This window comes from Cetorhinus maximus, chromosome 1, assembly GCF_964194155.1.
Source record: "Cetorhinus maximus chromosome 1, sCetMax3.hap1.1, whole genome shotgun sequence".
NCBI lineage: Eukaryota > Metazoa > Chordata > Chondrichthyes > Lamniformes > Cetorhinidae > Cetorhinus > Cetorhinus maximus.
The window spans coordinates 70377950-70403364 of record NC_135879.1 but is presented as its reverse complement, the minus strand read 5'-3'; the positions used below and the strand labels follow the sequence as shown (position 1 = coordinate 70403364).

General features: G+C 41.2%; 2 protein-coding genes across 3 annotated transcripts in view; both read left to right on the top strand.

Moving 5' to 3' along the window:
* Positions 1-25415, top strand: part of sorcs2 (sortilin-related VPS10 domain containing receptor 2) — an 874344-nt gene that overhangs the window by 23631 nt on the left and 825298 nt on the right. The gene's annotated exons all lie outside the window — the stretch shown is intronic.
* Positions 1-25415, top strand: part of tmem192 (transmembrane protein 192) — a 34152-nt gene that overhangs the window by 2514 nt on the left and 6223 nt on the right. The window contains exons 2-4 of one of the 2 annotated variants that reach the window (XM_078542133.1): positions 6384-6533; positions 8273-8525; positions 15548-15679. In XM_078542133.1, coding sequence (XP_078398259.1) covers positions 6384-6533; positions 8273-8525; positions 15548-15679 — 535 coding nt within the window. The remainder of the gene's footprint in view (positions 1-6383; positions 6534-8272; positions 8526-15547; positions 15680-25415) is intronic. The other variant, XM_078542142.1, reaches the window with a different exon arrangement.

Genomic DNA, 25415 nt, shown 5'->3' with positions numbered 1-25415 from the left:
ATGACTGACCTCCAACAACCACAGCCATCTTCCTTTGTGCTGGGTATGACTCCAACCAGCAGAGAGTTTTCCCCCTGATTCCCATCGACTCCAGTTTTACTAGGGCTCCTTGATGCCACACTCTGTCAATTGCGGTCTTGATATCAAGGGCAGTCACTCTCACCTCACCTCGGTAGTTCAGCTCTTTTATCCCTGTTTGAACCAAGAATGTAATGAGATCAGGAGCTGAGTGGCCCTGGCGGAACCCAAACTGGGCATCTGTGAACAGGTTATTGCTAAACAAGTGCTGCTTGATAGCACTGTTGATGACCCTTTCCATTACTTTACTGATGATGGGGTGGTAATTGGCTAAGTTGGATTTGTCCTGCTTTTTGTGTACAAGATATACCTGGGCAATTTTCCATATAGCTGGGTAGATGCCAATGTTGTAGCTGTACTGGGATAGCTTGGCTAGGGGCGCAGCAAGTTCTGGAGCAGAAGTCTTCAGTACTATTGATGGAATAATGTCAGGGCCCATAGCCTTTGCACTATCCAGTGCCTTAGCCGTTTCTTGATATCATGGGGAGTGAATCGAATTGGCTAAAGACTGGCATCTGTGATGCTGGCGAGCTCCTGAGGAGGCCAAGATGGACCATCCACTCGGCACTTCTAGCTGAAGGTTGCAGCAAATGCTTCAGCCTTATCTTTTGCACTGATGTACTGGGCTCCTCCATCATTGAGGACGGGGATATTTGTGGAGCCTCCTCCTCCAGTGAGTTGTTTAATTGTCCACCACCATTCATGACTGGATGTGGCAGGACTGCACAGCTTGGATCTGATCTGTTGGTTGTGGGATTGTGTAGCTGTGTCTATCACTTGCTGCTTATGCTGTCTGGCATGCAAGTTGTCCTGTGTTCATAGCTTTGCCAGGTTGGCACTTTTTTTTGGTATGCCTGGTGCTGCTCTTGGCATACCCTCCTGCACTATTCTTGAACCAGGATTGATTCCCTGGCTTAACAGCAAAATACTGCCGGTGCTGGAAATCTGAAACAAAAACAGAAAATGCTGGAAAAACTCCACAGGTCTAACAACATCTGTGGAGAGAAAGGCAGCCACCATTTCGAGTCCGCATGACTCTTCAGAGCTCTAAAGAAGAGTCGTACGGACTCAAAATATTGGCTCTGTCTTTCTCTCCACAGATGCTGTTAGACCTGAGTGTTTTCAGCATTTTTTTTTTGATCCCCTGCTTAGTGGTAATGGTAGAGTGGGGAATATGCCGGGCCATGAAGTTACAGATTGTGATCGAGTACAATTCTGCTGCTGCTGATGACCCACAGCCCCTCATGGATGCCCAGTCTTGAGTTGCTAGATCTATTTGAAATCTATCCCATTTAGCATGGTGGTATTGCTACACAACACGGTGCAGGGTATTCTCCATGTGAAGGTCGGACTTCGTCTCCACAATGACTGTGCAGTGGTCACTCCTACTGATACTGTCATGGACAGATGCATCTGCAGCAAGCTGGTTGGTGAGGATGAATTCAAGTATGTTTTTCCCTCGCTTTAGTTCCCTCACCACCTGCCGCAGACCCAGTCTAGCAGCTATGTCATTTAAGGCTCGGTCAGTAGTGGTGCTAGCGAGCCACTCTTGGTGATGGGCTTTGAAGTCCCCCACCAGCGTACACTCTGCACCCTTGCCACCCTTCAGTACTTCTTCCAAGTGATGTTCAACATGGAGGAGCACTGATTCATCAGCTGAAGGAGGGTGGAGTGGAAATCATCAGGTTTCCTTACCCATGTTTGACCTGATGCCATGAGACTTCATGGGGTCCAGAGTCGATGTTGAGGATTCCCAGGGCAACTCCTTCCCGACAGTATACCACTGTGCAGCCACCTCTGCTGGGTCTGTCCTGCTGGTGGGACAGGACATACCCAGGGACGGTGATGGTGGTGTCTGGGACATTATCTGTAAGGTATGATTCCGTGAGATGACCATACCAGGCTGTTGCTTGACTAGTCTATGAGACAGCTCTCCCAATTTTGGCACTAGCCCCCAGATGTTAGTAAAGAGGACTTTGCAGGGTTGACGGGGCTGATATTGCTGTTGTCGTTTCCGGTGCCTAGGTCGATGCTGGGTGCTCCGTCCCGTTTCACTTTTTTTTTGTGACTTTGTAACAGTCCGACACAACTGAGTGGCTTGCTAGGCCATTTCAGAGGGTATATAAGAGTCACCCACGTTGCTGTGGGTCTGGAGTCACATGTAGGCCAGACCAGGTAAGGGCAGCAGATTTCCCTCCCTAAAGGACAATTGAACATGGAATTATTGGAAAGATCAGTACAAATTTGGGAGGCAACAATCTGTTGCTAGGATAAAGCAGCCTGCTTGATTGGCAACCCATCCAACACCCTAAACGTTCACTCCTCCCACCATTGCACAGTAGCAGCTGTGCGTACCATCTACAAGATGCGGTGCAGCAACTCACCAAGGCTTCTTCGACAGCATCTTCCAAACCCACAAACTTTACCACCTATGACAGGGCAGCAGAATATGGGAATAACACCACCTGCAAGTTCTCTTCCAAGCCACACACCATCCTGACTTAGCACTATATTATCATTCCTTCCTTGTCGCTGGGTCAAAATCCTGGAACTCTTTTCCTAACAGCACTGTAGGTATACCTACAACAAATGAACTGTAGTGGTTCATGAAGGGGACTTGCCACCCACTTTTTGAGGGCAATTAGAGATGGGCAACAAATGCTGGCCTAACCAGCAACGTCCATGTCCCGTGAAAGAATAAAAGAAATGTTCAAGGTTATTGGAGAGGAGCTCTAGAGTTTCGCTCAGACCTGCAGGAAGAACTGCTGATGGCTCAATGAGAACCCCTGTAAAGCAGGAATTTGCATCCTGCAACAGCTGCCTGCCTGGCCCTAAATATGCTGTCTACTGATGCTTGGTGTTTCCTTGTGACTCCCCCCACTTCCCCCAAAAAGCAGATTGTTTTGGACTGAAGCTTTTGTTGGGGAAGCCCGATTCAAGGAAAAAGAAACATGGTCACTTGAGTGTAAAGTGCTAGTTAGAGGAAGAAGTTGAAGTGAGGTCACTTTTTGCTGTCTGTTTCTCACCCACTCCCTCAATTGTCTGTATTGATGTCAGTTGAAAAGGTACATGTTAGGTAACCTGTATCAGCATGGGTCCAGTTGTATGCAGCATTCTCCTACCAAACAATATAAACATTGTATCTCTGTCATCCATGCCTACATTCCACTGAAAATGGAAGTATGGGCTGAAAGAAGGCAAATAGTTGGAGAAGACACAGTGAGCCAGTGAACAAAAATGCAACTAATCAGTTTCACATGAAATTTACTCGTTTTTTTAAATTTTGTCCTTTTTTGAAAGTACCTTTTTTAAACTTTCTTCCAACTATCCTTTTGAAACATTGGTTTTATTTTGGGTGGTTCCCAATTAATTTTTCCCTAAACACTCTTCTCATTACTCCCATTACACTCAAATCTACTGTGTCAAAGCCTGACACCAGCACATTGTTGGCCTTGGCCTTACTTTGACAATCATATCAAATCTAACCTGGTGCTCAACCTTCTGGAACAATTCTGGGGGACATATTAAAAAAGCACATCCAACACAGCCTCTGCTTGAGTAACAGAAAAGGTTAGAAACACTCAGCTGGTCAGTTAGTATTGTGGAGTGAACAGACAAATTAATATTTGCTTAAGCTGTTTATCATAACTAAAAAACACTTTTAAAAGGGATATTGGAAAAGTAAACCTAAAACTTGGACATGTGAAATGTTTAAATGGGGAAAACAAGATGTGATTAAAATGACGTGATTATCAACAGATGGTGGGAAGAAACGTGATGGCAAGGCAACTATGAAATAAAAACAGTGAGAGCTAACAAAGTGTAACTGAATCCAGTAATCTGAGGAAAATAAAAACCACAGGCTCAGATTACCCTACCTGCATAGTTTTTCAACAGAGGATTCCCAACCTTGAGTTTTAAGGAAAAAACAAAATGCTGGAAACAGAGTCAAGGCAGCATCCGCAGAGAGAGAACCTTTAATACCAATGACCTTTAATTAGAAATGTAATAGGTTTTATTACTGTATCATAACTATAAATGTGAGAATTGTATGGAAAAAGTAATGTTTCATTCTTTCTGATGGCTCAAATTTAAAAATGCAATTTAGAAACCTTGACTGAGTTAAATCTATTCATTTGAAAATGGAATAAGAACAAAACTAAACCAATCTATAATTATTCAATGTTGCTTTCAAACAAAAACGTTGGCCTTGTTCACAATTATGCAGATCACTGCTGACGTGAAAGTTGCACTGAGAGGTCTAGTGATTGCTAGTGAGAACTTCAGTCACGTACCAGAGGGATCGTAATGTAGTTTAATGAGAATTCCCAGCATTGAGCTGCAATGAAGTCATCCAACTGTCTAAGCAGCCAGTCACTTTAAAGAATTTTCACAGAGCGAATCAGGAAATAAAGTGCTGATAATCCATTTTTTTGAGAATCTTTGAGTGAAATAAAGATTGGGACATAGATATGAGGCTAAGGTAGAATCTGAAATACCATGAAGATTAAATATTGTGAACAAACCTTTATTAAATTTTTACATAGTTTTCTTTTAATTATTCAAAATGGAGAAATTTAACAACATTGCACTTTTAAGGGCCAGATCGATAGTTCAACAGTAATTATGATTCAGATCGCTGTTTTAAAAACCCAGGTACACCTCATTTAACAAGGCTTAACTTTTTATGGGGTTTCTCACAACAATCTGGGAGTGGGAAAGGGGCCAGATCAATTGATTCCACTGATTGCTGGCTCTGGGGTGGGTGGGTGGGTGAGAGATGGCAAATTCAGGATCTTTGTATTAGCTCAATCCTGAAATTGCAGTCAGGTTCAGAGAGTTAATGACAGTGAATGCTGACAGTTCACCGTCAAAAACCCTACAAATTCCAGGACAAAGTTTCTATTTTAATGACAAATAATTGCATTAACACGATTAAGCTACCTACTACATTTTGAGAGAGTACTTTTCATCAATTTTTTTTACCCCAAGACCTTAACTTCCCAAAAAAGTCTGGGTTTTGACTTGATGTTTTTTTTTCAATGTGCAGCTACTGCCAGCTGAAGGGAATGAGCAACTGTACCTATGGTTGCAATCCCCTGAATGCATTCATTTTCTAGGATGCATTAATGCAACTTCAAGTTTCTTATTTTATAAGTTGTGCTTTTTGTTTTTCTAAATTTTATTTGAAAACAAACTTGAGCTTTTTGAGAACAGATAGTCTTCATGGGGGAGACGTTGGCATAGTGGTATTGTGACTGGATTGGCAATCCAGAGACCCAGGGTAACGCTCTGGGTTCAAATCTCACCAAGGCAGATGGTGGAATTTGAATTCAATGAAAAATTCAATTAATTAAAAGTCTGATGAAACCGTTGTCGATTGTCGTAAAAACCCATCTGGTTCACTAATGTCCCTTCAGTACTTACAGCAATGTAGCTCTAAACAAGGACAATTAGGGATGGGCAATAAATGTTGGCCTAGCCAGTGATACCCACATCCCAAGAACAAATTTAAAAAGTGAGACTAACTTAAGTGAATAATGATTTAATTTGAGCGCACCTTCATTTTAAAAAAAATTATTTTTTTAAATTCTACAAAATGTTTTTTTCACTACAAGTATATGCTGAACTATAATTGTATCAGCATGTTTATCTAAATATTTTGAAAACAAACTGGGGAAACTAATTTATGACAGAACACTTACAATTGATTTGCAATTTTACCTGAATTTAGTATATATTGTGCCTTGATTTATGAAAGTTAGGTGAGCATTTTGTCCTCCCTCAGCAGTTGTACACAAAGCGTTCACGATGAAATTTATGCTGCTGACCTGTTCCCTGACAATTGTACATTTTAAATTTAAAGATAGAGAAGCTGTTTCTTTTCTGAGATGTTTCAACGTGAATCAAATTTGTAATGGTGCATCTATCATTGCACTGTTAATATTGTTGCAAAGCTACTCATGTCTGTCTCTTAACACTGCTAAGGAAAGGAACTTGTTGCCTAATGTGGTGTGGATGGTGTGTGTACTGCATGTGATATGCACCTGGATTCCTTTCATCATGAAAATGTTTGTGCTGTGTATGAGGGGTTAATGTGGGATAACAGGATGTGAAGTTTTCACCTTTAGATGTCACCTTTGGGCAGTTAAGATACAAAAGCTACAAAGTGTGTTTATTGCAAATGATCAATGCCAAACTGATTGCTCTGATTTGTGTAAGCAAACATCTTGCAGATGCTGTTGGACAAAGGATGTAGTCGGGTGTCTCCAGCATTTTCATGCATCATTTATTTTTTTTTTTAGAACTCATCCATTGATGTAACCCAGAGTGTGGAAGAGGATCCTCTAATAGACTATCCCCTTCTTTATGCTGATGCTCTAGTTGGTGATGTGAGAGCTCCTTTCAAAGGTGTGCCAACAGTATGTTGGGCAATTCTGTTAACATTTCTGCATGTGAGTGTTAGATTTCCTATATAGGAACATCTCTGGATAGAGATTAGTTGATTTGTGTTGCAATCCAATGTTGGGTTTTCTTTGTGTGCACTACTATACTCAAAACTCTGCAAAATGTAATGAATCTTCAATAGCTACTTTTAATCTGACATTCTGAAAGCATATTATCTGTAAAACAGATTAAAGTTTATTTCCCTGTGCATAAATATGTCCTAGTAGACCATGTAACAAATGATATTTCATGGTTTACATATTTAGTTCTATTTGTGATTTTTTTTAGTACTGTAGATACTATTTATAGGACAAATAGAAAAATTACCATAAACAAGAAAATTGTCTTCTGAAGTGGGAATGTGGTTGACTGGTTTAAGATGTATTTCAATTGGTGACCTTCAATGGTAAACTTTTATGGCAAAATTTCTTCAAGTACAAGTTTAACAGAAACTTTTGTTTTCTCTTGCCGAATGCAAAACATACTTTGGATACTTTCATTTCCAATTTGTATTTTAAAAGTATGGCATATGCTTATAGATAAACTTGTTATGTGCCTAAAGATGATTATGGCACACCCCATAAAAAAAGAACTTCCCTTTGCAAGTTCCTGAAATCTAATGACTATAAAATTCAGGTTATTATATTATAGGAAATAAGAGCAGAAGTAGGCCATTTGACCCATTAAGCCTGCTCTGCTGTTCAAACAGACCACGGCTGATCAACTACTTATGCCATTTTTCACACTATCCCCATATCCCTTGATTTCATTAGTATCCAGAAACCCATCGATTTTTGTCTTGAACATGCTCAATGTCTGAGCTTCCACAGCATCTAAGTTAGAGAATTCCAAAGATTCACCACCCTCTGAGTGAAGAAATTCCTCCTTATCTCAGTCTTAAATGGCCTACTTCTTATTCTGAGACTGTTCTCTGTGGTTCTAGACTCAGCAACAGGGGGAAACATCTACACTGTCACGTCTAATAAGAATTTTGTTAGTTTCAATGAGATCACCTCTCATTCTTCAAAATTCAAAATACAGGCCCAATTTCCCCAATCTTTCCTCCGTAAGTCAATCCTGCCATACCAGGGACTAGTCTGGTGAACCTCCTGTTGCACTCCCTCTGTGGCAAATACATCCTTCCTTAGATAAGGAGACCAAACTGTACATAATACTCCAAATGCAGTCTCACCAATGCTCTATATCCTGGATCAAATTTGGCTTGCATATGAAATACCAAACTGAAATTGTTAAATCATTTTGTGAACAGCTTTAATTGTGATTGGTTATCAATGGTCTTTGACAAAATAATAGTGAACCATAATCTGAGGAATGAGACTGCAGTAATTGTTTGTCTGCCATTTGATGTATATTGTAACCCTTGAAGCCGGTTTGAACCTTAACATGCATAGCATGTTCCCAGATACTGAACAAAGCCAAGCTATGAATGTAGTATAAAGTTCACAGGTGGAGGCATTCACTTTTTTAAAATAAGAAACCCACTTGGACATTCCTATATAATAACTGACTTGTTTAGATCTCCTACAAGTCAAGTCAAAGGCCACTTGGATTTCTGAGCTGTTTCCCATCTAAAACCTGTTTATTCATGAAATCTCCATTAACAGGGAGCTTGAAGTTAAACACAAAACTAAAGCATCATGTGAAATAATTGATTTTAATAAATTTTCTTTGCTACTGAGTTCCTTATTTAATTTTTAATGAAGTAGTATATCTCCTTTTGTTCCAGGTTGCTTTTGTAGTTCTGGCATTTCTTTCGGTCTTTTTCTGTGCTCCACCAGCTGACCTTTGTAGAGATGTCCTTGGGACCTTCAGCCTTTTGACTATTATAACAATTACAAAAGTTGTCCTTTGGGCTCTACTTGCTGTCTTTGAATATTACTTGCAAGCTCAGCATTCCAAAGCCAGGCATAGAGGCTATCTCACACTGTACCGCTCCACAAGGCATCTGAAGCGGCTACCACTACTTATTCATTCTGCAGGTGAGCAAGATTTACTGTAATTGGGGTGATATGGGTGTTTGAGTACTTTAATGTATTTGGTGTTTAGCTAATATAGTGTGGTGGATAAAGGCATACAGACATACAAATTAGAAGCAAGAGTAGGCCACTTGGCCCCTCGAGCCTGCTCCACCATTCGATAATTTGGCTGATCTGATTGCGACCTACCCCCATAACCTTTCACCCAGGCTCCACGTGATGTGCTGCTAAGTTATGCGGATCAGAAAGTCACAAGTTTCATTTTAGGCAGGGAGTGCTGGCAATGTTTCGAGGTATTAAGTTGTAGCACACCTCTGAATGCAAATTAAATGTTTCTGGAGGAGATAGCAAAATTCTTTTGGTTGTAGCAGACTGAGTGGAAAGGGCTTTGCCACCAATGACTTTTTTTATGCCCCCTTTTCCAGGCATTTGAGGGTCCTGAATCACTATAATCACAAAGTACATATATTTGCATTTATTTTGATTATAGTGCAGAAGCCATACAAATGACCCCTCAGTATAAATTAGGTAGCTACTACAACGGATCTTCAATTGATATTGCAGAACCGTTTCCTGGAGCATTATGAAAAAAATATTAAAGAATACTTGTGTAATATAATTTGCTGCCATTGATAGATTTATGGCAGTTTTGTATTCGTGAAAGACTTTTTTATAAAAACAAAAAATGCTGGGAAAACTCAGCAGGTCAGTCAGCACCTGTGGAGACAGCAACAGAGTTAACTTTTTGAGTCCGTATAACTCCTCTTCACAACTAAGAGAAGTAGAAATATGATGGATTTTACACTGTTTTAAGAGAGGTGGGAACTAAGGAGAGATTGACAAAGATGTCATGGACACAAGACAAAGGGAGTGTTAATGTTAGTGGTGAAGACGAAAGGTGCTGATAGTGGCATAAAGGTAAGACAGCAGACTGTGTTAAAAGCAGAACAAGGGTCAGTGTTCTGTGAAAGCACAACATAGAAACCAGTGACAGATGGCCCTGTGGGAGTGTTGTGGGGGGGGGAAAAGGATAAAACAATGAATAAATAAAAATTAAAATAAAAAAAATTGAATTAAAAAAGGAGTAAAGATGGAGGAGCGAGTTCATAGTCTGAAATTGTTGTACTCCATGTTAAGTCCGGAAGACTGTAAAGTGCCTAATCGGAAGATGAGGTGCTGTTCCTCCAGTTTGCGTTGGGCTTCACTGGAACATTGCAGCAGGCCAAGGACAGACATGTGGGCATGAGAGCAAGATGGTGTGTTGAAATAGCAAGCGACAGGAAGGTCTGGTTTATGGAATGCTTTTTGTGACAGTTTCCTGGAAAAATATGTTGTGAAACCAACTAGGGGCAAAGCTATTTTAGATCTAGGATTGTGCAGAATTAATTAGTAATGTCATAAGAAAAGGTCCACTGGGAAATGCATATAAGAACATGTGAATTAGGAGCATGAGTAGGCCATTTGGCCCCTCAAGCCTGCTCTGCCATTCTATAAGATCATTGCTGATATGATTTTTGGCCTCAACTCCACTTTCCTGTCAGCCCTTCATAACCCTTGACTCCCTGGGCAATCAATAATCTAACTCGGCCTTGAATATATTCAATGACCCTGCCTCCACTGCTCTCTCGGGAAAATAATTCGACCCTCAAAGAATTTCTTCTCATCTCAGTCTTAAATGGGAGAGATCTCTAATTTTTAAACTGTCCCTTAGTTCTAGACTCTCCCACAAGGAGAAGCATCCCTTCAGAATCCACCCTGTCAAGTTCCCTCAGGATCTTCGTATGTTTCAATAAGATCACCTCTAAACTCCAATGGATACAGGCCCAGCCTGCTCGAGCCTCCTTCATAAGATGACCCCTTCCCAGGAACCAGCTGAGTGAACCTTCAAGTGAAATAGTGATCATAATACAATTAATTCCGCATTAACTTTGAAAGTGGTGTACTCCAATCACAAACAAGAATCTTAAATTTAACAGGGTGAGCTGACTAATGTTGATTGGGTAAATAGACTCAAAGGTATGGCAGTAAAGAAACAATTCAAAATGTTCAACAAAAATATGTTCCATTGGAAAACAAACTCATGGAGAAAGATCCATCTGTTTTACTAAGGAGGTTAAGTGTGGTATTGGATTGAGGAGGAGAAGAGGCTTATAATGTTGTGAAGAATAGTAGTAAGTCTGAGGTTTGGGAGTGTTTTAGAAACCAGCAAAGGGCCACCGAAATGTTGATTAAAAAGGGGAAAAAAATAGAATGAGAGTAAACCAGCCAGGGATATAAGAGCAGATAGAAAGGGCTTTTACAAGTAATAAAAAGAGTAACTAAAATAATCATTGATCCCTTGGAAACAAAGGCAGGAGAAATTATGGGGAGTGAAGAAATGACAGACATTGAACAAATATTTTGTCTGTCTTCACAGAAGAAGAGGTCAACCTAGGGGCTAATAAGTGTGAGGAAATTAAGTTAATTAATGGCAGCAGAGAAAAAGTACTGGAGATACTCCAGAGACTAAAATCCATCAAATCCCCAGGACCTGGTGGCCTAGATCCTAGGATGCTGAAAGAGAGAGCTGCAGAGATAGTGGATGCTCTGGCTATGATTTTCCAAAATTCCCTAGATTCTGGAACAGTCCCAGCTGATTGCAAGTTAGCAAATGTAACATTGCTATTCAAGAAAGGAGGGGGAGAGAAAACAGAAATATCGGTCAGTTAGCCTGACATCAGTCATTGGGTAAGTGCTGGAATCTGTTATTATGGAAGTTTTAACAATGCATTGTGAAAATTAGAATGATTAGAACAAGACAGTGTGGTTTTATCCATGCTGATATATCATCCCAACACCATGAGCTCTTATCTTGTTTAGCAACCTTTATGTGACACCTTTTATTGAGTGCCTTTTGGAAATCCAAATATAATACGTCTTCTGATTTCCCCTTTATATTACCCTGCTTGTTACATCCTCAAGAACTCTAATAAATTTGTCAAACACAATTTTCCTTTAACAAAACCAGGTTGCTGTTATTTCCTTAATGGACTCTAGCATTTTCCCAATGACAGACATTAGACTAACTGGTCTGTAGTTTCCTGTTTTCTATCTCCTACTTCTCTTGATTATGCGTGTTACATTTGCTTCCTCAAAGGGACAGTCTGGCCTCATATGATTTGTGTTCAGGCCTTGAATCCTGATATATTCTATAGTTTCAATAGAATATTATTGACGTTGATCAGCTTTTTAAAAATTGTATGATGGCTGTTATTGTGGAAGTTTGTGCCTCCCGTAGGCTACCAAATTAGCCACACGCTACTTCGGGCAAGCATGCCACAGATTCACAATCACTTGGCACCAGCCATTGTTTTATTTAGACAACATTTCTAAGATTATGGACCCTGCTTGCCAACATTATTGTTCATATAACTAAAATGATGGGCAGTCAGTGGCATAAATTAAAATTGTTATCTTATAAATACCTTCCAATTACATTTCCTGTATTGACATTGTTTCATTTATCTCCAGTGTACAGTATTAGAAATTTTAATGTAATCAAATATACATTGGTTTGGAAATCTAGTCCATTTTTATATAAAAGAAATACTAAAACTGACATGACTCACTGTGCAGTGTTCAGATAATGATGCACCTGTTTTCTATTCTGTCGCTAGTATGAATTTGTCTCCACCTGGTGGTTTTGGAGTAAAGCAGGGTTGGCTGAATATGCAACATTTTTAGAATGACATTGCAGCACAGAAGGAGGCTTTTTTTTTGGGTCTATTTTGTCTGTGCCAATACTAGCTCTTTAGTTAGCATTACTTGTGCTAATCTCACTTCTCTTCCCTTTCCCTGTATCTTTTTTTTTCTAGTTCTCATTCTTAGCCATTTCCATTTAAATTTTGTTTCAATAGTTACTTATAGTCCATGTTCTAATTACTTCCAGTTGACAGAAGTTCCCCCTCCACCCATATTTCCTGAGTTTACACTCCATTTTACTGATTATATAGTCCTTGTCATTCTTCAGCCTGTAGAAACTATTTTTAATACCACATTAAAATTTTTCATCTATCTTTGAAATCCTAATCTACTGTTTTCAGTAAAATAGTTCCAAATTTTCATTCATTTCATGAGTATAACCACCCATTCCTGGTGTAATTTCTAGTGAACCTTTTTATATGGTTTTAATATAATTCCAGTAACATGGTTCCTGGACTCCAGTTGTGACCTAACTAATATCTTGAATAAATTTATTTCACCTTTTGTATTTAATTCCTTGTCTCTCAAATCTAGAAAGCCATTTCCCCCCCAACAACTACTTTTTCTATGTTCATTCTCACTTTCTTGCAAGATCTAATAGATCTTCGTTCCTTCAACTCTCATGAATCTTAGTTTATGATTAGCACGGACCATGAGGTATGTCTCTCCTGCCTTGGGCATCATGGCCTGGGAAAGATAAATGAGAATGAACAGAGACTACTTGAGTTTTGCTGCTACCATGAACTTTGTGTAACTAACACCTTTCAAAACAAACCATGCCACAAGGTGCCCTGACATTGGTACCAGCTGGATCTGATCGCGAGACGTGATTCTCTGAACAGCATTCTCAACATGCAGCTCCCTCAGCACTGACAGTGATGCAAGTCACTCTCTCTGGTGTGCATCAGGGTTGGGATGCAAACCTTGTTTTTTTTAATTCAAAGCAGAAATATCGTCCTCATATCAACAACAACCATACTGTCTACCCAGATACACTTCCATTCACTTTTTCAGTGTTCCACCTTAAGTTTTTCTGAATTCAACTGGTACCATCCCACATGTCTGTCCCTCTCCACGCTTCCTCCTAATTTGATACCCGTAAACTTGCATCTGTGACCAAATCGCTTGCATAAATTGAAAAGCACCGTGAACGTTTTTTTTTGGAGGACAACAGCAATATAATTGAACCCTGTTTGGCTCTCCTACTGTTTATGTCTCCAATCTTTTCCAGCTATAGTCAGTAGATGGTATTGGAAGCTGAAGTCTTGCTTTTATTTTTGCTCCCCGCCCCCACCCTTACTGTTTTCCTGACTGATCAACTAACTCAGCACCTTCTTTCTTTGTGCTACATCTTTTACCTGTTAGGCCTTAAGCTGAGCTCAACTTTTTCTAATTCTCTGATACAAATAGAAGTGTATGTAACCGTTTTTTTTATATTCCTCTTTTACTAGAATCATCAACATTTAGGCTTTGCCTCTTGATTATTCTCAATTTTATCTTTAAAATAATTTGATAGTGCTTCTGGACTTTCACTGCACAAAACAATTACTATGTTGTAGTCAGACCTGCACCTGTTATTTTCTGAGATGAACTGACTAGTGTGGAGTTCTATTTTAAGCCATTCAGTCTGGGCAGTAGCTTTTAAAATGTTAGGAATTTGGATCTGCCATAAATATCTCTGGAGCGTCTTATGCTTTTATTTAAGAGTTGACACACATTGCACCCTAGCAACTTGTATAATGGTATAACAGGAAAAGAATCCCTTGTGATATGGACTTGATCTTTGTGTCATTTACATGTGTCCTGCAAACTCTCCAAAGGCAGTTAAACTAGGCAAAAAGAAAATTGGTTCAAAATGATTAAACTGTTTTAATCCACAATAAGATGATGACATACCAGAGCAATAGATAGAGTAGGATTTGCTTAATTCATTTGTTACAATTTGCTGTGTAAGGATTTATAAATAACTAATTTGAAAAGCTTATTTCAGATTCTAACATCAGTATTTTGCTTTTGTAAATGTAAAACACTAACCCCATTTTGGCAAGTCCTCCTACTTAAACAGAATCAGAGATGTGCATTCTGCCCTAAAGTCATATTCCTATTCCTGTATTATACTTCTTGGAAAAGTCTAGGCTGCATTTTGGTACAACACAATCTGCTTTAACCCTGATTGTTCACGTAGGAAAAGATGAAAAAAAACTTCTGCATGGAATAGAAAAGTGCTTTGTCATTTGCAGAGACAAACCATCAGAATTATTTGCTTCTTAAAGGCTTTGAAAAAAGCCACCTTGTAATATAGCGTTTACACCTCCTTTTGATCTGATTTTTTTTTTAGGTTCACATCTCTTCTCTTCGTGCTCTGGACTCTGCTGTGTTTTGCCAGGTTCTGTTTAATTTCAAACCTGGTTTACCCCCATCACCTTTTCACGTTCCCACACTTTTCTTCTCTGACTGTTCTACTCTGTTTTTTTCTAGTTTTTTTTTCCATTCCTGCCCCTTTTATTCTATTTAAGTACTTGTTCACATTTCAGGTTTCTAGTTCTGATGAAGAGTTGCACTCTTTTAAAAGAAAAATAAATAAATCTTGGCTGCTAACAAATGTGCCAGTTCAAAAAGGCATTCACTACTTAAAAGGGTTAATCTATTTATCTATGCTGTTTCATTTCGGATGCTGGTTGACCACTTGTGTATTGTTTTTTTTCTCTAGCTCCTTTAGGTTCCATGTTAATCCTCTGACCTGCTCAGAGTCAGATTTTCCACACAGTCACTAGGAGGACCCTATATTAGTTTAGGTACCCTTTGAGGGAGGGGAGGTTGGGGGTCATGGGAGCATGGCGCTCCAGTAACCTAGGCTGGCAAGTATACATGTCAATGGTGAGTGAGGACTGGATTGCACTCTGTTATAAATTTACCCCAAATAGTGTAGTGACACTTCATGCTGATGCATGAAGAATGATCATTGTAATGTGGTACTTAAAAGCTATTTATTTTCCTAGCATGAGTTAGTACCTCCAATGGGGTTGAAGGGGAAGTAGTGAGGGAATACAAACACCTTTTTTATTTCTCCTCTCTCCCCTGTCAACTCTCAGGATTTATTTTTAACTAGATTGGGTAACTTATTCAGACTTGGTTTAATGTCTTCATGCAGTACAGCTCGAAATTCAGGAAATTTTGCTAAAATGCAGTTTCATCAACTTTTGATAAGTTGATATATGTTTGAAAAATTGTATTTTCAAGATCCTATGAAAGAATCTTCAACCAATCATCTTGCTCTTTTTAAGGAAATGCGATTCTCCTGCTACTCCTTTCTACATGGATGCTGCTTGAGCAGAAAACTCTGGTGATGTATCTCATTCTTGGAGCCCTGACAGTGGAGCTTTTCTTTTCTTCGACATGCCTCATCATTTACACAGGTGAGGGGAGAGAAAAGAAGCCAGCATTCCCTGCTGTGTACTTAAAGTGAAGCTACAATAGGTATTACAATAGATTTAACACATCTGTGTTTACACATGAACAGTTCCCACCACCCTAAACTTCATTCATTTTTTTAAAAAATTTAAAATGCAAGTGAGGAGGCACATTTGCTTTTGGGAACTATGCATTTAACAAAATAATATTAATAATCATAAACTAGTTTATAAAGAGCGGTTTAACTTTGCTAAACATATTGCACAGAAAAAAACCTTCACATGTCCTCCCCACCCCTAGGTTTTAAATTGGAGAGATAGGTTCGTCCTAGCAGCTGTTGCTACTTGAAAAACAAAGCCATCTTCGGTTTACTGGAAACTAACTGAATATTCAAAATAAGCAACTAGCCAGAGAATTTTACATTTTAATACTTGTTCCAAATTTGAGTTACACATTTTTAAAACTCCACTTTAATTGAACTGAGCAAGATAGCCAGAGTATCAAATTAAAATTACATGGGTCTACAGGCATTCTGCAGAGAGCTGACCTAATGTAGTAAAAACTAGCAACTGGCTGAGAGCAGCCTTCTGGAATAGGAACAATTTTTTAAAAATGACAGATTTTAAGTATAATTTTTAAGTATATTTATGGCAGGGAATAAGATTAAGGAAATTGAGTAAATGAATAGTAAGTAACTTTATTTTGCTTAAATGTTTGAGTCAGTATGTTTCAGTATGGACTTTGTAGTTTATGTAAAAATGTTACTGGAAGTTCAATTGTATCTTGTCCTATCCTCCATTTGTGTCTGGCGATGACTAGGGGTATCAAAGAGAATCAGTTCTCATCCTCTTTGCCATACATTTACCCCCACATATGAATGTCCGATCAGGAACAGCAGCTTCTCTTCCATTCTCTCCCAAACCAAACTCATGCTGCTGGACCAGATATGATTTTACCTTGGTAAACTCGGCCCATACTGGGATTCAAGTCAAGGCTACCAGTCTGTGTACTGGTAGACTGTGGTACTCTGTACAATTAGCTGACCAGTAGGGTGTTCCATGAACCCTGTTTGATTGCAACTTTTTCTGCATGTCACAGTAGTCTGCATTTTTCACACATGACTCTGGAAACTGAAAGAGAAGGAGAAATAATTATTTTATGGTCCTCTACATCCTGCAGCTAAGCTTTTCAACATCCTAGAAAATTAGAATGCTTTCATCTGTTTGCAGGTGTGTTTACCTTCATTATCTTGATGCAGTTTTATAGCTTTTCCTCAAACATAGACCTGAAGCCTATTATGCAGTATTTTGAATCTTATTTCACAAAACGCTGTTTATTTCTTATCCCACATTTTCAGGAATTTATTCTAAAGCAATTCTAATATTAGTTAACTTAGTGCTCAATTTTAGACTTCCAGCCATGAATTAGAGAAAGTGATTAAACCTTCCTTGTGTTGGGTGTTAGTATTGGTTTAAAATGAGCAGTGGCTTGTCTAAAAATTAATAACGATAAGCAGGTTTTTAACATGGCTTTAACAAGTTTTTCATACTGATGTAGCTGTTTTGGAGGCACAATATAATGTGACAGAGTAACATTGTTAATTCACTTATTTAGTGTGAGATGGAGGCCTTAAATCTCATTTATCTTGTGTATTATTGACAATACAGTTCCAAGATGCCAAATTATGTGATTTTGAAAGTAGTTTAATCCTTTGTTCTTGTATCTATAGTTTACCAAATTCACAGCCACCTCCTGACCTTGCCATCTTGCATGGCCTCGCCATTTCCATCAAATTGGTCACAGATGAGGCCATCTCTGGTCACTTCTAGTATCACTCTCCTCCAACATCCCCTTTCCATGTCCCAAAGCTACCTCCTGTATCTGTCCCTTGCAGTGGTGGATTGGGGGTGTTGGTGGTGGAGCAAAATAACTATATCCCAATTCACTTAGAACTGCGCTCTCAGAATCACAGCTGACTAGCCTTTGGCCCTCTGTTTGCCATGTCCTTTCTGCAGTTACTAATCTGCTCAATCCACCATCACCCCCACCTTTGGATTCCCTAGTCCTCATTAAAACCATGGGTCCCCCCACTGGCAGATTTGGAGTGGGTGGGGGCCTGTAAAATTCCTGGATAGCCTTCTCACCACTCTCCTGTTGCAGTTTTGAAGGGAATGGGCGAGGCCTAGGCTAGGTTGAGGCCATTAAGTGAGGCTGGGGGGGAGTTGAATGGGGGAGATGCCTGGAAAATTGCCCTGCTCAGACCTTAAGGTGGTAAGGTGGGGTGTGGTGGTGGTGGCACCCCTCTCCACAGGCACTCCACACACTATAGCCTACTTCCCACATTGGACACCACCCCTCCCCCCACCACCTTACCCCAACAAGGTCTGCCCCTCACAGGTGCTTCCTCCTCTCTGTCCTCCTCTATCAAGATCCCATCTCCCCAGGCCTCCCGTCCACACCCTGCCATTGTCTGACCCTAGATTACAGGACTTTGAATCTGGGACTGTTTGTAGTTCCAGTCCTGTCCACAGCTGCTGCTGGGACTGCAGAACTGCTGACCAATCAGATTCACTGGCAACTCTTTGAGGTGGAACTTCTTCCTGAGGGAGGGTGTATTTCCTGCTGACTCTACAGGTGGCTAGGTGAGAAATTCTGCCCCATTACTCTTTTTCTCAGCCCGATCACTTCCCCCACCTAGTATAGCCCTTATCTCCGCTCCCGTAAGTCCAAGGGACACAGATTTGGAAAGGATATGGTGGCAGCTGGTTTCATCATTCACAGCCAGATCTGGCTGGACCACATCAAACATATTTAGGGCTTGCTCTCATCTACTAAAACTGCTCATTATTCCAGGATCGCCTTGAATCGCAAAGAATTCTCTAATGCAAACCTTTGACTTTGGACCTTCTCCCATGTTTTCTGTACCCTTGTCTCCAACAATAAATGCAAGGAGTTCATGGAATTCTTTGTCACCAAGATTGAGACTATCCAGTTAGTTGCCTTTTCCACTTGCCTCCCTTCACATATCTCTGGACTAAATATCCTCCAAAAGCTCCCCCTACACTAGCCTTGAACTTGCATATTTTTCTGTCATCTCCCCTCATGCTCCCTCTAGGCTCGTCTTGTATATGGGATCCACCACTGCTCCCTCAACCCTATTTTGCCAAACTGCTGGTCAACTGACTTCTTTTCCGGGTCCCCATATCAGTTGATACTGTTAATGGTTCTCTTTCCTGAGGTGCTGTCCCTCTGTGCCTCAAAAAAAAGACCCTTGGCTCTACTATCCTTGCAAACTAACACCCCCATCTCCAGCCTCCCATTCGTTGCAAGTCCTTGAATATATTGTCGCCTTCCACATCCCATGCTTTTCTTTCCTGGGGCTCCATGGGTGAATTTTACAGCCCCCTCCTGCTGGCATATTTGAAGTTGGGTTGGGGGTTGTCACATAAAATAAAGCGGGTAGCTTGCCCACCCACCCCACCTTGTCCCCCATATTACTGGGGGGAGAGATAGGGAAGGTGTCAGGCAACCTGCCTGACCTTGGGTCTATTGAGGCCCATAAGTGGACAATTATCTGCCATTTGAGAGTCTCAATTCACCTCTGCTGCAATTTTGTCTGCCTGGGGAATGTGGAAGAATGGCAAAAGTCCAGCAGCTTTCACTGCACAGGTTGCTGGCGGGCATGAAGTTGTTTTTGGTGGGGGGGTGGGGGGGGTGTTGATGTACCTCCTTTCCCCTGTGACTAATTGGGAGCATCCCCTCTTCCCCAGTCTTTAAAACCCAACTCCCACCCCTCGCTGGGGCCTGCCAGGCAGGCCTGTCTAAAATCCCTTGACTTACCTGAGCTCTAGGATCCATGGCATGTTGTCTTCAGGGATTGCTTGTAGTCCCAGCAGTGGCCATACGATTTAGGAGTAAGAGTAGGTTACTCAGCCCCATGAGCCTGCTCCGCCATTCAATAAGATCATGGCTGATCTGATCGTAACCTCAGTTCCACCTTCCCACCTACTCCTGCTAACCTCTCACCCCCTTGCTTTATCAAGAATCTATCTAGCTGTGCCTCAAAAAATATTCAAGACTCTGCTTCCATCACCTTTTTGAGGAAGAGTTCCAAAGATTCTCGACCCACAGAAAAAATTTCTCTTCATCTGTCTTAAATGGGCGACCCCGTATGTTTAAACAGTGACCCCTAGTTCTAGGTTATCCCACAAGAGGAATCATCCTCTCCACACCCACCCTGTCAAGACCCCTCAGGATCTTATATGTTTTAATCAAGTCACCTCTTACTCTTCTAAACTCCAGCGGATACAAGCCTAGCCTGTCCAACCTTTCCTCATAAGACAAGCCACTCATTCCAGATATTAGCCTAGTAAAGCTACCCTTATCTGCTTCCAACGCATTGGAGACTAATGTTGTGCACAGTACACCAGATGTGGTCTCACCAATGCCCTGTATAACTGAAGCATAACCTCCCTACTTCTGCATTCAATTCCCCTTGCAATATATGATAACATTCTATTAGCTTTCCTAATTACTTGCCGTGCCTGCATTCTAATCTTTTGTAAATCATGCACTAGGACACACAGATCCCTCTGCATCTCTGAGCTCTGCAATCTCTCACCATTTAGATAATATGCTTCTCTTTTATTCTGCCTGCCAAAGTGAACGATTTTACATTTTCCCATGTTGTACTCTATTTGCCAGATCTTTGCCCACTCACTTAACCTATCTATATACCTTTGCAGCCTCCTTATGTCCTCTTCACAACTTACTTTCCTACCTACTGCTACTTGATCCTGGCACTGCTGTGACTACAATGCTGCCAATGAATTGGATTGGCTGGCACCTTCCGAAAGTGGGACTTGCTGTCACTGAGGAGTGGAGGTCCCACTCTAATTAAGGCCACCCCCCAGTGTCTTATCGCAGCAGGGCTGCTGGATTTCTGGTTGGCAAAGTGCCACTGGATGCTTCATCCTGGGGATGAGGGGAGGGGGAGTGGTGTAATCCTCTTACTTCCCCCATCCCTGCATAAAATTTGCCTTATGTTTGAATCCTTCCAATCAGGTTTTCACCCTTGCCACAGTACTGGAACAGTTCTTATCTCAGTCAAAAATTACATCTAGTGACTGTGACAAAGGTAAACAATACCCTGTCACCCATTTCAATCTGTTTGCAGCCTTTGTGGTTAACCACACCATCCTGCTCCAAAGCTTCTCCATTCTTGCCCAGCTATGGGGAAATCTGCTCTCATCTGGTTTTGTTCTTATCTAATTGTAGCCAGACTATCACTTGCAATGGTTTCTCTTCCTGATTTTGCAGAGTTACCTCTGGTGTCTCCTAAGGATCTAATCATGGCCCCAGCCCCCTTTCTATTTCTCAACTGCTTTCTGCCTGTGGGCCATGTCATCCGGAAACACAGCATGTTTGCACTTTGAATGCTGATAACGCCCATCTCTACCTCAACATTATCTATCTTGATTGCTGCATTTTATCAGACTGCTTGTTCGACATCCAGTACAGAATCTGCCAAAACTTTCCACCCACCTCCGCCTGGTACTATTGGGAAGACTGAAACCATAATTTTCAGTTCCTGTTCCCTAGCCACAGAATCCATCCTCCTCCCTGACAACTGTTTGAGGCTGAACAAGATTAACAATCTTTCCATCATACTTGACTTGAAGATAAGCTTCCAACCATGTATCCTATACCATCACTAAGACTGTTAATTTCCACCTCTGCAACATCGCCTGACTTTGACCTTTGCTTCAGCTTATCGACTATTGAAACCCTCATTCATGCCTTTGTTACCTGTAAGCTTGACTATTCCAGTGCACACCTCTAAATCTGACCCCTTGAGCATTTTAATTGCTCCATTATTGGCGGCTCTTACCTCACCCCCAGGCTCTAGAATTCCCTCCCTAAATCTCTCTTCCTTTTGTCGTTTTAAGATTTTTAAAAAATATATACTTTATTCATAAAATATCTGGAAGAACATTACAAAACATTTCAAAATCGCCATCACAAAAAGTACAATCAGATTCAACTTTTACACATGGATCACAAGGTGCATCAATACAATCAATGAATATTACAATCATTTCAATATGGTCATTACAGACAATCAGACAACTCCAATACCATTGCACTATCAACATACATCATGTTGCACTCTGAGGTGCTTCAATACAATTATAATACAATTAGTATTCAGTGCATACATTCATTGTGAGCTGTACAGCCCGAGGGGCTCTCAACAGTTCACAGCTCCTCGGTGCACAATGGCAGGAAGGTCTTAGACAGCGATCTTTCCCCATTGCGCCTTTGCAGCGGCTGCCCCAAGCTTTAGTGCGCCCCTCAGCACGTAGTCCTGGACCTTGGAATGTGCCAGTCTGCAACACTCGGTCGGGGACAACTTTTTTCGCTGGAAGACCAACAATTTTCGGGCAGACCAAAGAGCGTCTTTCGTCAAGTTGATGATCCTCCAGCTGCAGTTGATGTTTGTCTCGGTGTGTGTCCCTGGGAACAGCCCGTAGAGCACAGAGTCCTGTGTCACAGAACTGCTCGGGATGAACTTCGACAGAAACCACTGCATCTCTCTCCAGACCTTCTTTGCAAAGGCACAATCCACCAGGAGGTGAACAACGGTCTCTTCCCCACCACAGCCACCTCGAGGGCAACGTGCCGAGGGGGTGAGACTCCTGGCATGCTGGAAGGATCTGATGGGGAGGGCCTTTCTCACCACCAGCCAGGCTACATCTTGGTGCTTGTTGGAAAGTTCTGGCGATGAGGCATTCTGCCAAATGACTTTGACAGTCTGCTCGGGGAACCATCCCACCGGATCCACCCTCTCCTTTTCCCTCAGGGCCTCTAAGACGTTATGTGCCGACCACTGCCTGATGGACTTGTGGTCAAGGGTGTTTCTCTGCATAAGTTTTTCCACGAGGGACATGTGGTACAGCACGGTCCAACTACTTGGAGCGTTCCGCGGCAGCGTGGCCAGACCCATCCTTCATCAACACCGGGCTCAGGTAGAACCTCAGCACGTAGTGACACTTGGTGCTTGCGTACTGAGGGTTTACGCACAGCTTGATGCAGCCGCACACAAAGGTGACCATCAGTATGAGGGCAATGTTGGGCACGTTTTTTTCCCCCTTTATCTAGAGGCTTGTACATTGCATCCCTGCGGACACGATCCATTTTCGACCTCCAGATAAAGCGAAAGATGGCTCGGGTGATCGCCATCACACAGGAGTGTGGAATGGGCCAGACCTGCGCCACATACAGCAACAGCAAGAGTGCCTCACGCTTGATGACCAGGCTCTTACCCGCAATGGAGAGGGAGCGTCGCTCCCACATGCCCAGTTTCCTTTTCACCATAGACACTCGCTCCTTCCAGTTTCTAATGCATGCTCTGGTCCTCCGAACCATATCCCCAGCACCTTCAGGCCGTCAGCCCTGACGGAGATGGGGACAAATGATCGGTCAGCCCAGTTCCCAAAGAACATGGCTTTGCTCTTCCCATGATTTACCTTGGCTCTCGAGGCCAGTTCAAACTGGTCGCAGATGTGGATCAGTCTGCGCACCGACAGTGGATCCGAACAGAAGACGGCGACATCGTCCATGTACAGGGAGGCTTTGACCTGAGTGCCTCCACTGCCTGGGATCGTCACTCCTCTTATGCCCGGATCCTTCCTGATGGACTCAGCAAAGGATTCTATGCAACACACAAACAGGACAGGGGAGAAAGGGCAGCCCTGCCTGACTCCGGATTTAATTGGAAAGCTATCTGATTCCCACTCATTAATTGAGACTGCGCTACTGATGGTGTAGAGCAGTTGGATCCACTTGCAAATTCCCTCCCCAAACCCCATTTTGGAGACCACATCCACCATGTAGGTGTGCGATATTCTGTCAAAGGCCTTCTCCTGATCCAGGCTGATGAGGCAGGTATCCACACCCCTATCCTGCACATAGGCAATCGTAACCCTGAGTAGCGCCAGGCTGTCAGATTTTCTTGCCAGACACAGCGCAGGTCTGGTCAGGGTAGATCATCAATTCCAGAGCGGACTTTTGTCCTTTTAAGATGCCCCTTTAAAACCTACTTCTTTGACCATGATTTTGACTATCTGCCTATGTGGCTTAGTGCCAAAGTTTGCTTTATAGTGCTGCTTGGGCTGTTTTATTACATTAAAGGTACTATATAAATGCAGGTTGTTGTCTTTGTCATCGTCTACGGCTAATAATAGTTGGTTTTTGAGTCATTTTTTTTATGGCTGTATTTTTGTCTTTGGAGATATGCAAATAGACCCGAAGCTGTACGTAAATGCTACTTTAAATATCATCTAGTAAACCACTTATCAACTCTGTTTAATTCTAGTTGTCTAGAGATTTAGAATTTCACACATTTTTAGTATAAATCTTGAGGTAGTTCTGTAAAATAGAATATACTAGGTCTTTGAGTTTGAGAAACTTTTCGCAAAGTGGACAAACTAAACCCATCTAGACACGCACTGCACTAAAGCCTGTTAGAAACTTGTTGCTAATGAAAGATAATTTTCATTTGCTTTCAGCTGTATTATTTCAAGAATTAAAGTATAATGGTGCATTTTCCTCTAGTTGTAATCCTGTTGGGTTGCAGTACTGAAGAGTTTGATTCATTTTGAAAGCTACATTGATCCAAACTTGAAGGGCTGGGAACTTTAACAAAAGTTTCTGAAGTTGGTCACTATAAAATAGCTGACAGGCCAGGATTATACGGTGAAATTTTTACTGATTCTTGGCGATCATTCCACCAAAGATGTCTCTGCTACTAATTCACCCTCAGTTGTGGAGCTGCAGCTCCAAACCAGAACAAAACTGAATTTAACTCTACACAGATGCTGCCAGAACTAACATTTCAAGTCCAATGTGACACTTCTTCAGAGCTCATTATATTGGACTCGAAACATTAACTCTGTTCCTCTCTCCACAGATGCTGCCAGACCTGCTAAGTTTTTCCAGCACTTTGTTTTGATTTTAGATCTTCACCATCTGTAGTATTTTGCTTTTATATTGCATTAAACTACTGGAATTAAACTCAGTATTTTTACAAAAATGCACCTCTGTGGCCAAGACTATTCATCCAATCTAAAATATCCGTTTTGAGCCTAACAACATTTTTCAATTTTAAGAGCATGAGGTAAAGTTACTAATCTGCATTCAAATAATACTATACATATTAGTTTGAATGATAATGGGCCCAAAATAAAGGTAGTGGCTTTTATATTAAGTTCCACGTCTGTATAAAATTATGGAATTAAAACCAGTAAAGAGAATGTTGTGGCTTATCTTGCCAACTAGCTGTTAGAACCAACATAGTTAAAATCACTAATCCACAAAGAGATTAATTTATGCTAGGATTTTATAACTGGTGGTTATTCTGTATCTTAAGTGTGATGTCTCAAAAGCTTGAACAGACCACCAAGAAGTAATCATGGTGGTCTCAATTACTTTACAATTTGCTCTTTTGAAGCTTGTGGTTCACTACAAGGATCTCCTTTTAGAATGCTGTTTTGTTTATTGACCATACAATTGTCCTCTGAAGCAGGCGGTCTTGAGTTCCACAGTACTGCCTTTTTACAGAAGTTACCCTCCACTGGTAGGAAGAGCAACTTGCTGCAGTGCATTTTGGCAAGTCCTTCTTGACAAGCATCCTCAAGTGTGCATAAATTCACTGCAAACATATTCAGTTTATTGATGTCC